The following is a 13111-nucleotide window of genomic DNA, read 5'->3' as shown; positions in this document are numbered from 1 at the left end:
CAGAGGCTCTCTGGGAAATGTAGTTCTTTAAAGACACACCCCGGGTCTTTGATGAGCCTTGTGGACTACAATCGTACTGTAGAACTTATTGTCAATAGTTTTAAACGTCACATGTTTTTGTCCGTACGTCATCTATAAGCGACAGTTAGTGTGACTTGTGTTGTTGTATGTTGGAAGCATGGCAGGAGATGGCGAGAAGAAACCAGTCCTGGAAATGGCAAGTAGTATTTCATGTAATATTGTGATGTAATAATGTAATGTAATAATACACATACTAATATAATGTAATGTAACATAGTGTATTAAATGTATTGTAAACGATCCGTTAGTTACTGTGTGACTGAGTTGCAATCTTCTCCATGCGTGGGTATAAGCAGTAACTTTAGACCAGAAAGCCACCTGACTGTTAAACGAGACAGAAATAAACCTGAATGCTATTACCTTCAATTACTCAAATGATACAGAGATGAACATTAATGTATAATATATACATCATACATATAAATTAAATCTGTATACATGCAGGATTATTCTGTGGAATCTGCCACAGAATCGTGTAACACAGAGTGTGGCCACTGGAGGGCAGCATTTGACTAAAGACCCATAAATAAATAAATTGTAAATTGTGCGAAGTGGGGGGCTTTCTCTTTTTATTGATAGTAGTGAAGGACAAGGTCTGAAAGATTATTTTTAATTGATTCTGACATTTGACATCTGAGTGTCTCTGACAGTCGTGTACACTTGGCCCATAAAGTGTTTAATGTCCATTTCTCCATACATACAGGAGTCATGACACATAAAGTGTTTATAGAAAAGAAAGAACACCAGCACTCACTTTATATCCATTTAGGATTCTTGTTTTATTCAGAGTTTGTTTTACGAGGAGGAAGACCTCCGCCCGGCCGAAACATTCAGTGTTTGTTGCTGCTGGGGGGAGAACTCTGAATAGAACAAGAATTCTAATTGAATACAAAGTGAGTTCTGGACTGCTATATTCTTTTCTATAGAATATTTCCACCAGAACTGTGCACCTGGTATGCTCTTGCTGTGAACTACTCAACTGAGTGATTGCTTCGCCTCTCTTCACATAAAGTGCTTACCCTAAAATCACGAATGTTGCCCTTCCTTTGTGTTGAACGTGTTCCGTGATATTATGTATCGTTTGATAAAGAAGTGTTATAATACCGATTAATCAAATAATGGAGAAGCACGGTTAATAAAAAATATTATTATGAACAAATAATCGATCAACCATCTACATTTACCATTTACATCTTATTTTATACCTTGTCGCACAATGGTGTCATGCAAAAGTACAGTACTGATGGTGAATACTACACACATACACGCACACGCCATACACACACACACACACACTATGTAAAACATCAACATTTTACTCCCATGAAAAGGGCTGTTGTTCATGGAGTGTAAAAATGTAATGTCACAGGCAGCCTGGAATGTCTGCTGTTCTGCCATGTTGTCTACAACAGTGCATGTGATAAATGTTGTGGTGGTGTTGTTGTTGTTGTTGTTGCGTTCAGGTGCAGGCAGATGGCGCTGATGAGGGCTGTGTGACCTTTGTGCTGCACGATGAGGACCACACGCTGGGGAACTCCCTCAGATACTTGGTAATGAAGAAGTAAGTAACTGTCTGATGGTCAGCCCTTCCTGACCCACTGGCAATGTGCTCATTAGTCTGACCCCCATTTTCCCTTTCAACCTCGAACAAACTCCAAACCGCCCCTACCCACAGGAACAACATTCGTGGTATTAGAGCACTGTTTGCCTATCAGTGAGTACTAGTAGGTCGGGTCCATATGTGGGTCGCGGACCAATTTGTATGTGCCACAACCACAAAAATATCCCCTTTTTTGTTTTGTTTCCTACATTAAATAGAAATAATTAAAAAAAATATATATCAAAAGTATTTCATGAATAAAATAAACTAAATAAATAGTAGTAGTAGTGAAAATAGCAGATCTACAAGCTCACAACGCGGCGCGAAGCGACGCCTTGTGGAACTTGTGAAAAATTGTGAAAATCTAATTTCTCTTTTAGGTCTTGAGCTAGAAAAACGTTCCTGTAACGTACCATTGTATTGGAGCACAGTGGTTCTCAAAGTGGGGGTTCCAGGGGGTCCCCAACAAATTGCAGATCCAGGTTAACCAATCATGACAAATAATATTACACAATATTAGAACTTTACGCATTATAGGAGTCCCTGGCAAAACATCTTTTCAATATGGGGGTCTGCGGCCAAATAGAATTTGGGGGGCCTTGACATGGAATTGCTTGAGCAGTGGTAGGGTACGATTATTTGATCACTGCTCTCTTTGCAAAATAAATAGTAAATAAATGCAACACTGACTGATAAAAGTCCATCTGTCTCTGTCTGTACTCTGTATGTCTGTCTGTCTTGGTGTGGGCTTTCAGTGTAGACGTGGATTTTTGTGGGTACAGCATCACCCATCCCTCGGAGAGTAAGATCAACTTTCGCATCCAGACGCGAGGTAAGCGTCCCCCACCCTCCTCACCCGCCACTTCCAGTTAATCCCCTCGTTCCAACCAGAACCTCAGAGAGTAAACATTACTATGCGTGTGTTGTAGAGAGTAAACATGTTGATTAGAACCCGGTGCTTTCACTTTGTCCACATGGCCGAATGAGACGTTACTGACCGACTTTCAGTAAAACACACACCACACACACACACACACACACACACGTTTGTATTACTATATTTATGAGGACATAAACATTTTAGGCCTCCAATTTTATGAATGCCATTGTATCGGTTACTTGGAAAAGCGCTATATAAATGTGATTTATTATTATTATTGTTACTGTTTTTTGTAACAGCTTCTCTTGAGGACCATGCAGGAAAATTGTGCACACAATGTCTATTTCTCAAATTGTACTATACTTGTGGAGACATTTGGCCCACACAAGTACACGCACGCACACACACACATACACACACACACACACAGCTCACAGAGGTTCATAAAAGGTAATACGGAGTTTCTTTGTTTCGGTAAACAAGAGCATCAGCTGTCAGTTAGCACATCCCTGTAAATCATTAAAGAGGATTCAGCGGATAAAAAGGATTGTTGACAGAGGAGGAAAACAACGAGAGTCTTGTGGGAACAAGATATTTTTTCACGAGTGCTTCAGGACTCACATTTCCACCTGATGCTGCTCATGTGGCACACAAACAAACGCACTCTTCATCCATGTGAGCTGCGTGCGTGTGTGCAGGCAGTATTGAACTAGGCCAGGGGTTCTCAAACTGTGGGTTGCATACTGTAGTTTATGCACGTTATCGTATACCTGTCTATAGTATCCTACAGTATTTATATACTGTATTTTGTCTGGAATTGTAATGTCACCCTTTTCACATTGGCCTATTATAGCACCACCAGGAGGCTACAACCTGACCTGCCCTGGTGGAGACCTGTGCCCTGAGGGGCACAATTAACTCTAGTTAATTGTGCGTTTTTAGGAGGAGTTCCTGCTACAGAGCCACTGAGGAAAGGTCTGAACGACCTCACCGATGTCTGCCAACATGTTCTGAACACCTTTCAGGTACACTTAATCACTGTTTTTATTATTGTTAATGGTATACATTATAAGTGTTATTATTTATTTACATTAATAGTGTCTAAGTGAAATGTTTACCACATCCGTATTAGTGTGCAAAGCTTTTACAGACAATAACCATTGGCATATACATATTGTTCACGGTTATAAACATAACTGAGGGACTCAACCATATAGGGTTTAATGCCCGCATGCATCGCAACGTTGTACACCGGTTATTTGTGCTATTTTCGTACGATTAAAGGACAACTTTAGTTTTTTTCAACCAAGGTTCATGTTTTAGGTTGTTATTAGAGAAAGTAAAAGATGAGTGTTATTTCTTTTCCATTTGCTGCTTTCTTTCGTTTTAGGGATTTTAGCTGTTTTGTACAGGGGGGCGGGGGCATTCGAGCATGGTGCTAAATATGTATTTTTTTACAAAATATTATGGAGATTTATTTTTTTATTATTTACTATAGCCCTAATAAACCCCAGGAAATTACATCTGGCCACAAATATATCACAGGATCTACTGAATGTGAAGTTAGCCTACTGGGGGGAAGCCACACTGTGTCATAGGCTCAATGTCAGTTTAACACATTCAGTAGATCTCGTGATGTTTTGTGGCCAGATGAAATTTCCAGGGGTTTATTAGGACTATAGTAAATAATAAAAAAATAAATCGCTATAAAATGTTGTAAAAAAATACATATTTAGCCCCATGCTCGAATGCCCCCGCCCCCCTGTCAAAAACAGCTAAAATCCCTAAAACGAAAGAAAGCAGCAAATGAAAAAAAAAGAACACTCACCTTTTACTTTCTCTCATAACAACCTAAAACATGAACCTTGGTTGAAAAAAACTAAAGTTGTCCTTTAAGTAGGGCATTAAAACATAAAGTTGTGGAGATACAAGGTTTCTGCCTGACAGCAACAATATCATGTGTTCAAAATGACCCACACATCACCTCAGGATGTACGCAGGTACGGCCAATCACAGACACATACTTAGATACGGATAATAAATATGTATTTGAAAGGAATTGAGGAGAAAACCACTTAAAGTCAGAGTTGAGACATGTCTCATAACTTCTGACAGGCATTGCTATGTAGAGTGGGCATTTTTATGGTTAAGTCAAGTCGAACTTTTAATGATATATTGCACAGTTTACACACACAGTACTTAATGTGTTTTTCATTAAAGAAGCACATATGATGTATAGAATATGTACACATATCCAAAGTACAGTTTAACCCCACCCAAACCACCCATCCAAACATTCTCAAGATACAGTATTTATGATTGAATTCATGGAGAATGAATGTTTGCCTTTGTTGCATTCCTAAATGAAGAAAATACTGAAGTCATGTTTATACGTGGCATAACCGTTCATTTGAATGTATTAAATTATGCGCTCTATAAAGCTGTACTTCAACCCCGGATTTGAAGCTGGTTCCCTCCTGCGAACGTATGGCATTTTTATTGAGATAATAATATAGCCTGTCTGCTTGCTCAGGGGATAAATTGAATCTTGACAGGCCAAAATTCGTGTCAGATGCTGTGTCTATAGGCGAGACATGACCTTTGACACAATCTAAATGTCTCAGAAGAGCAGGGAGACAAAATACAAGTTATATTGTATTAACATACAGATTGGACAAATTTGCATACATTTTATTTAATAACAATGAAGTTCCATAGTGCAGCTTTAACACCAGACCAGAGTGTTCTGAAATCTGAGCACAACATATGAGTTTCACAACATATTTACGAACATTGTGCCACACACTTGTGCCATAAACTTTAATATGGTACTGAACATGCTGTCATGGAATGATTTATGTTTTAAACACAGCAAGACACTAATGTTAGTTACAGGACTCCCACGGCCATGGAATTCATGGAAATATTTTGAAAAACCTTTCCCGGCCTGGAAATTAATCATCTGCTTTGGAAAATGTTTGGATATACAGTACATTGCTTTTTCTATTGATTTTGTTCATAAAAAACATGTCCCAGAACATGTCTTAACATTTGTGAAATACCTGTGGCCTAATGTGTACAGAATGTCACTTGACAAAATAAATAGATCAACAAGCTAAAAACATCGTTATACGTTCTTAGCTTGTAAATCTGTTATTTTTGTCACGTGACACCGACACAGTTTTGGGCCATCATAGCACACAGGTGTTAGAGCCTTATTATCGTACCGTATGATTGCTATAGGCCTGGTATAATTCTTTGGAAAAGGTAATTAAAAGTTTAGAAAATGCATTGTTACAAATGTGTGGCATATAGGTTGGTAGTATGCTAAGAATGGTAATAAGAATGGTAATTTATGCTATTCCTTTGCCTGCGGGACTGTGGGTATGTGCTTGATACGTGCGTCTGGGTATTCAGTTTCAGGTTGGTGTCCACATATGACACTGAGGAGGCAGTGTCAACAAACTATGTTGACGGGCTCAACTGGAACAATGAAGAAAACTAAAAAGCCTAATTCAACACAGCCCAAAGCACCATGCTGTCTTTTTGTTTGCTATGTGAAATACTCAAACACCCCCCCCAGCCACAAATACCATCCCAGTCTTTCAGTTGGTGTGGTAAGGCTTCTCATTCTCCCCAAACCACCTCACCAAAAGTTCACCAACATTGACTCTACAATTCATAACCCAGAACAGATCTGAAGCTGCTTCTGAAAATTTGAATTGAGCATAAATCAGCCTTCTGACCTAATTGCCACCTCCACATTATTATATACTACTGGCCATTTTGATTGACTTCTCACTAATTGCCAACTAGTACATGCCATTTCCCCAAAAAACCTACAGTACACACAAAAACTCTCCAAACCAAGGGCTCTGTTTTCGAGACAGTTCATGCAGCCATTTGCTTAGAAAGTAAAGTAACAATCGCAGTCACAAGGTTCTTTAAATGTTTAAAATATAAAAAAGATTGAAACATTCGAACACCCAGTCATTGATAGACTTCGTAAATAAACGAATTGCAAGCACATCAAATTAAGTAAAACGCCTTAGCGAGCCTAAGGCGTCTCCTTTGGTCTTTAGCCTGGTATTATTGGTTCTTACAATAAAGCCATTTACACAAAACACGTTCATTCAACTCTTTCAAGTTCTTCAGTGACCCTGACCTTTGACCATCTACGTCTGATAAGTTTGTCCTTGAACTCCAACTTGGACATTTTTGCCAAATGTCATAAAATTTCCCTGAAGGCGTTCCTGAGATATGGCGTCCATAAGGACCACCTGCAATTAAACATATCAATGTCTCCGCGTCATGGAAACAACTAGAATGAGTTTCTAGAGGCCTGTGGAACGTTCTGACATTTCTAGTAGACTCCCGAGGCATAGCTGAACGTAATTATCAAATCAGCACTTGACATCTGTGTAGCTGTTGATGTCAACATTTGTTTCTCATGAAGATATTCTCTGAGAAGAATGCAGTTAATTGTGTTGAGACTCTGGAGAAAAGTGTCAACTGGATTGAGAAAATTTACACATTTAGATTTTAGAAATGACAGATTGTGCAGACGCCCCACAGTGGTACATCGATAGCGGGGAAGAGAGAGGCCACATGTGTCAACATGAGAGATTAAAAGATAATTTCTAATTCAAATTTAACAGTTTCCTTTCTCGGAATAACATTTCAAACTCATTATATCTTTATGTGAAGGAGAGAGATTGATCTGGTGGGATTCAGCAATTTGTCAGTTGTGGAGAACAGAAACGGTTTCGATCATCATTTATCATCCGAGAGAAATGCGAGGGAGTCGTGAAACCTTAATTTATTTTGTTGTGGTGCGTTTTTTTTGTAGATTTCATAATTGACTTGTAGCTTGGGGTTTGAGCATCTTGGCTGCGGTATGAGTGAAGTTCAAGTGAGGAAATCCTTGGTTTGGCCCATCATGACAGTCCCCCAGTTGAAAGGGGAAGGTCAGACATATGTCCCCTTGTCTGTGGCCTGCTCTCACTCAGCAGGCAGCCGTCTAGTTCAGTGGTTCCCAAACAATGGGTCGGGAGTCGGGACCATTTTTCTGGACCGCGAGTAAATATCCCTTCTGTTATCTTTTTTTCTTTCTTTTTCCTTTTTTGCGTTTTCTAAAAGGATTTTCAAACACCTTAAAAAATCCTATATAAAAATGTCCTTCGGTTCAGGCCCACGACATGTTATCACGATCATGTCACTATGACTCAGCCATAACTATATAAGCTGTTCCCAATGCAGCTGCCCCCAAATATGGAGTGTGTACAGTGGTTAATTCATGACGTGTTTTTTGTACGTTTGGGTCCCCAGAGATGTCACATTGACCTTTTTGGTCTCAAGCTGAAAGAGTTGTACTGTATGTGTTGATTGAAGTGTGTGGGCACGGGGTCATGTAGTTAACTTTTTCTTACTGTTTTCCAGGCGAGGGTAGATGAGTTTAAACAGAAGGAAGATCTGCAACCAATGGAGTGAAGAGCACGGCAAGATCTCATGGAAGCACGGAACACACACACACACACACACACACACACACACACACACACATGCTTGCACACACAAACGTTTGTTTTACTATACTTGAGGACATCAGTGTTTTAGGATGGCATTTCCAGCCCTAAGGATTCTAGGTTCTAGTATAGTAACAAGTATAGTTACAAGTATAGTAATAGTACTAAAAAAGTACACACACAGACTCACACACACACACTTCCTTTTGTAAAATTTTTACTAGGTTGGGAAAGTGTTGGTATACATATCTACTCTTCAAAATACTATTTATGATTCCACTGTTCCACATTAAAACAGTCTTTGTATCATTTTTCTCGTTACCTACAAAGTCATCTACTGTATATTGTAAATGCCTTTTTTTGTTTACATTTGTCAGTTAATGTCCCTGGAATTCAGGAATGATTAGAGGAAATAAAACAACATTTCCTCTTTTTGCAAAAACAAAAGACTCAGATTCCACTTCAACGGAACTCATCCGTTTGGCCTTTTCCAGTAATAATTATTAGGTCGTAACTTTCATTCATACTCCTAACACCGTTTGAAGGGCGTCCAACAAACCTCGGGAGAACGGCTCTCCTTTGTTGCTTTAGACATGTTGTCAGACTGACTAGAATGCCCCTATTAGCAGAGGAATGTGGGCCTAGGCAGGGACTCCATACCGAGCCAAGAGGACACCCAGACAGTTTATCTGGCAAAATAAAAATTTGTATCTCCACATGGATTATAGATCTCAGTCGCCACGACTGATTTCAGTCATTTGGATTCCATAGAGGGCAGCATGTCTTCTATGAAAGACAATAAACAGTTTTGCCCACAGTGCCAAAACTACTGGTAACTGGTGTACTGACCATGGTATTACTGTGCTTAACTGACCAGCAAACTGGCCTGACCTGAACCCCACAAAGAATCTAGGTTGTATTGTCAAGAGGAAGGTGTGAGACATGAGACTCAACAATACAAATACATTTATGGCTGTTATCAAAGCAAACCTGGGCTTCCATTACACCAACAGTGACCAAGGCTGATCACCTCCATGCCACGCCCCATTGATGAAATAATTTGTTCAAAAGTAGCCCAGAACAAGTATTGACTGCATACAATAATATACTTTTCAGATGGTTGACATTTCTCATTTAAAAAAAACATTTTTTGATTTTCATGACCATAATCATCAACATTAAAACAAAAAAGGTTTTAAATACTTCTCTTCATGCACAATGAATTGAGAATATATGAAAGTTTCACTTTTTGAATTATATCGGGGAAGGAAAAATAAATCCTTTTACACAATATTCTAATTCATTGAGATTGAGATGTTATTTTTCCCATTCCCTGAAAAGTGGACATACAGTATAAGGTTTCCAGTTGACATCTATACACACTCACTGAGAGCAGAGGAAAGTTTATTTAATGAGCTTTAAGCTGTGGGATTCTATCCGTGTTATTAGTTTTCTGACCTGATGAGAACTCTATAGCGGGGGCAGTGTTTTGAGTGTACAGGGTTTGATGAGGGCCCAGGTAGGGCCAGGCCTTCATTTTCAGGCCAGTTGAGAACTCTAGTGTTCGCCGGCTGCTGGGTGCGGCTGCACTAATAACTTTAGGGAAGGCCAGTCTAGAGTTTAAATGGAAAGGTATCAGTCAAAAGGGAGACATCGAAGAGGAAGGATGGATGGGGAAGGATCAACATATGGAATGTCAGAACAGGTAAGCTCCATATATGGAGATCTAAGGGTTTGAGGTCAGATGTACTGGCCAATATTGATGGCATCAGGGATCTCCATTCTCCATACAGTATGGGCTTAATATTGATGACATCAGGGATCTCCATCCCTGATGATGTCACGTGATGTCACGAAGGGTGACCGACCAACCAACCAAACAACTGACTGACTGACTGACGGGAAATGCACAATTTCATAGTAAATGCAACCTGCAGTCGCAACTAACCACTTATGCCCTGTTTTATACATTGGCTATTGGGAAAATATCAAGCCGCAAGCACACAACGCATCAGGGTGCGATGTATTGTGAGCTTGTATATCAGCTATTTTCAACATTGGGCAAACAGCCAATCTATAAACCCACAAGCTTCAGCTTGTAGATCTGCTATTTGAAGCCTATATGACGGAAGAGTTCTGTCTGAATATATTGAAAGCAGGACTTGAATATGAATCTATTGTGTAGCAGCACAAGTTTACATTTTGTTGATGTCAGGCGGAAACCTTGTATGTCCTTTAAAAAACAATTGCCAATCTAAAAACCCATCTCAACGCAAGAAAAGTTTGTATATAATTTTATGTCAGTTGGTTGTGCATTTTATTATCTTTTACAGAGTATGGTTTATTGTTTTCCACCAGCAGTGATAGAGGTTTTTTTTTTAAAGTGCTGATCAGTGCTAATCACATTAAGTATAATTGACGTTAATTTAAATTTGCTGAACTAAATTGGAGTCATCTGAGGTGCTCAAAGCTCCACTGTTCCGCCTGGAACGTCAGTGGTGGAAGAAGTGCCTACTCTTATTGTTTTACTTGAGTAAAAGTGTCAACACAGCAATGTAAAAAAAATTATATTCAAAAGTATTGGCATCAAAATATACTTATAGTACCAAAAGTAATGCAGTACTCGTTATGCAGAATGTCAGATTTAGCTTTTTTTTTTTTTTTTTTGAATAGCCTTTAGTTTAAATAGGGCTGAAATGGTTAATGTATGATTTCATGATGACCTTTGCTGCATGTCTCTCCCCTTCTCTCTCTCCCTCTTTCCTGTCAGTCTTCACTTGATACTATCAATAAAGGCAGGAAAGCCAAAAACAACATCTAAAGTACTCCAGTAAAGTACTTAAGTACATGTACCTTACTTTCCACCACTGCTTCACAGAGTTTTACTGAAAAGGTTTGGAAATATAAGAGGAAAAACTGCCACTTTGACCAGTTGATTGGTCAATGAACCTTGTGCTTTTTCTGAATGAAATATGCAGTCAGATCATATTCCTCTTGTCTTGTCGTTGCTGCTGTTTATGTTTAAAGTTGAACCTGGCAGTTATAGAATCTATAGATGACGTGTACTGGTGAGGGAAAAGAAGACCTGGTGACTTCTTCTGGAGCCCAGGAAAAACTGCAACAGGAAACGCATTCCTCTTTTCTAAATCAAATTATAAGAAACAAATGTCTCTGTGTGTTGTTCTTTGACTGTTTGATTTAATTTAAATAGTGAAGTCCGTTAAATTTGTGACAGTAGTAAATCGTTATTTAGAGTACTACTGTATACAGTTATGTTCATGTTAAAATAACTGCATCCAATTAAGAAATTATAAACCCAGGTATTTGGTTCTCAACCTACATTCCCATTTATTTTCCTTTCATGGAAATCTACAAGAACAGATAGTGTTTATCGTTTAGCTCAATGCTTCTCAACCTAATTTCATGTCAAGGATCCCAAAGTGATACATATCAGGCTGTGGACCCTTATTGTAATAGCCAACCCAGGAGACAACAATATAGGCCTAATGCAGTTAGCATATTTTAGTTGAACAAGTAGAAGACCAGAACTTGACACAGGACCCGGCTCTACAACTTGTTACCCAGCGTTGACTAAACACACACAAGAACAGTCTTTATAGCCTCAGAAGCTCATCACCCAACCAGGCTCAGCTGGTCCTCACAGGTGACGCGGCGACGCCACTAGGCCAATCATACTCTTGACCTCAGGGAGAAGGGAGAGGAGATTGGCTAAGGTGAAATAGGAGCAGGGCAAGGGACCTTTTCCCCCAAACTAAAGATACTAAACTAAAGATACATTATATATATACACACAAGCACATGTGTAGGCCTACATACATTAATTCATAGGATACATAAGTGCACTATAATATATGTAAAATCAACTGTGGAAGAAGAAAAGTTAAGTTAAGAATAAAACGCACACTTTATAAAATAGTATTTATTTACTGCATATTGGCAACAAATACGTACAATATAAAATATATGCTTATTTTACACACTTGGGCCTATCTTCACATGTTTTACCTTAAAAGTAGGCTACTTCTTAACAGAACCATTAATAAACTAAACTTCCCTCTGAAAGTATATTCACAAAGTTGCTCAGATCACATTTGATAAGGAAATGGAAATACCAAACAATATGCTGGAAAATTAATATTGAAAATGATAATACACTTACTAGTATGTACTTTTTGACCATTCATTCTTACGCTTGGTAACAACAATGGGCTAGTTTAGGAGTGAACCAGGGTCTATTCTTACTAGTTCACTCCTAAACCAGCTTCTACTTCACTCAACAGAAGTTCAGTACAGCAGCTATTACATGTAGCTGACTGCCTGACTCAGCTGATATTGAAAAACACATACATGGATGTAATGAAATAATATGAACACTTTATAATACAAACTGGTAGGCCTACATTTTAAAATGACACGTTTGGCATAAGATATTTTCTTACAAAAATACAATTTGTGAAAGCTTGTACAGAGGTGTTTTCCAGTCTGCATTCTGGATGCGTCTCTGTGAAAGCTTTATACACAGCGGTCATGGTACTGATTATGAACAACATGGACAACAATGACAACTCCAGTGGTGGACACAAGTACTGAACTAAAAAAGGCCAACAGTACTTGCTTTTAACAATACTTAGGTATTCAAAAGTGCATGCTTTTCTATTCAAAGGCACACATTACATTTAGTTTTATAGAGCATTGCTATATAGGCCTATTGAAATACAATAGTCTATCTACTGTTTTCACGTAATTTCACTTAAAACACATTTACCGTATTTCATATTTTATTTGTTTTTTGTAAGTTTGGGCCCTTTCCTAGAAACAATAGTACTTGAGTTAAGAGTATAATATTTGTCTTTGAAATGTAGTGGGGTTTAAGCCTAAGTTAAAAGAATAAAAAATTGAATACAAGGTACAACAGATACTCAAAAGTGTACTTCAGTACTACAGTAAATTTACTGTACTTAGAATCCACCACTGGAAAACACCAAACTTTCTAAGTACTTTTCT

At 38.5% G+C, this 13111-nt stretch overlaps 2 protein-coding genes across 4 annotated transcripts in view; one reads left to right on the top strand and one right to left on the bottom strand.

The window, feature by feature from the left end:
* Nucleotides 1-127: 127 nt before the first annotated feature.
* polr1d (RNA polymerase I and III subunit D) lies at nucleotides 128-8511 on the top strand. Of its 2 annotated transcripts, XM_083785480.1 has the most exons (6): nucleotides 128-217; nucleotides 1545-1642; nucleotides 2437-2513; nucleotides 3415-3470; nucleotides 3515-3586; nucleotides 8001-8511. In XM_083785480.1, the coding sequence occupies exons 1-6, from the start codon at nucleotides 179-181 to the stop codon at nucleotides 8049-8051; spliced, it is 393 nt and encodes a 130-aa protein (XP_083641606.1). In that variant the 5' UTR covers nucleotides 128-178; the 3' UTR covers nucleotides 8052-8511. The 2 variants fall into 2 exon arrangements, with proteins under 2 accessions (XP_083641606.1, XP_083641607.1); XM_083785481.1 differs by lacking the exon at nucleotides 3415-3470 and having other exon boundaries at nucleotides 3504-3586.
* Nucleotides 8512-12040: 3529 nt separating this feature from the next.
* The window catches only part of LOC310873931 (endothelin receptor type B-like), a 23068-nt gene continuing 21997 nt past the window's right edge, over nucleotides 12041-13111 (bottom strand). For both annotated transcript variants that reach the window (XR_014570525.1, XM_083786532.1), the window contains one exon: nucleotides 12041-13111. This exon is cut by the window's right edge. The gene's annotated coding sequence lies outside the window, so the exon portion shown is untranslated.

Source organism: Protomyctophum parallelum (assembly GCF_964188405.1).
Source record: "Protomyctophum parallelum genome assembly, chromosome: 16".
Lineage (NCBI taxonomy): Eukaryota > Metazoa > Chordata > Actinopteri > Myctophiformes > Myctophidae > Protomyctophum > Protomyctophum parallelum.
The sequence above is the reverse complement of the archived record's forward strand: the minus strand, read 5'-3'. Positions and strand labels throughout refer to the sequence as shown.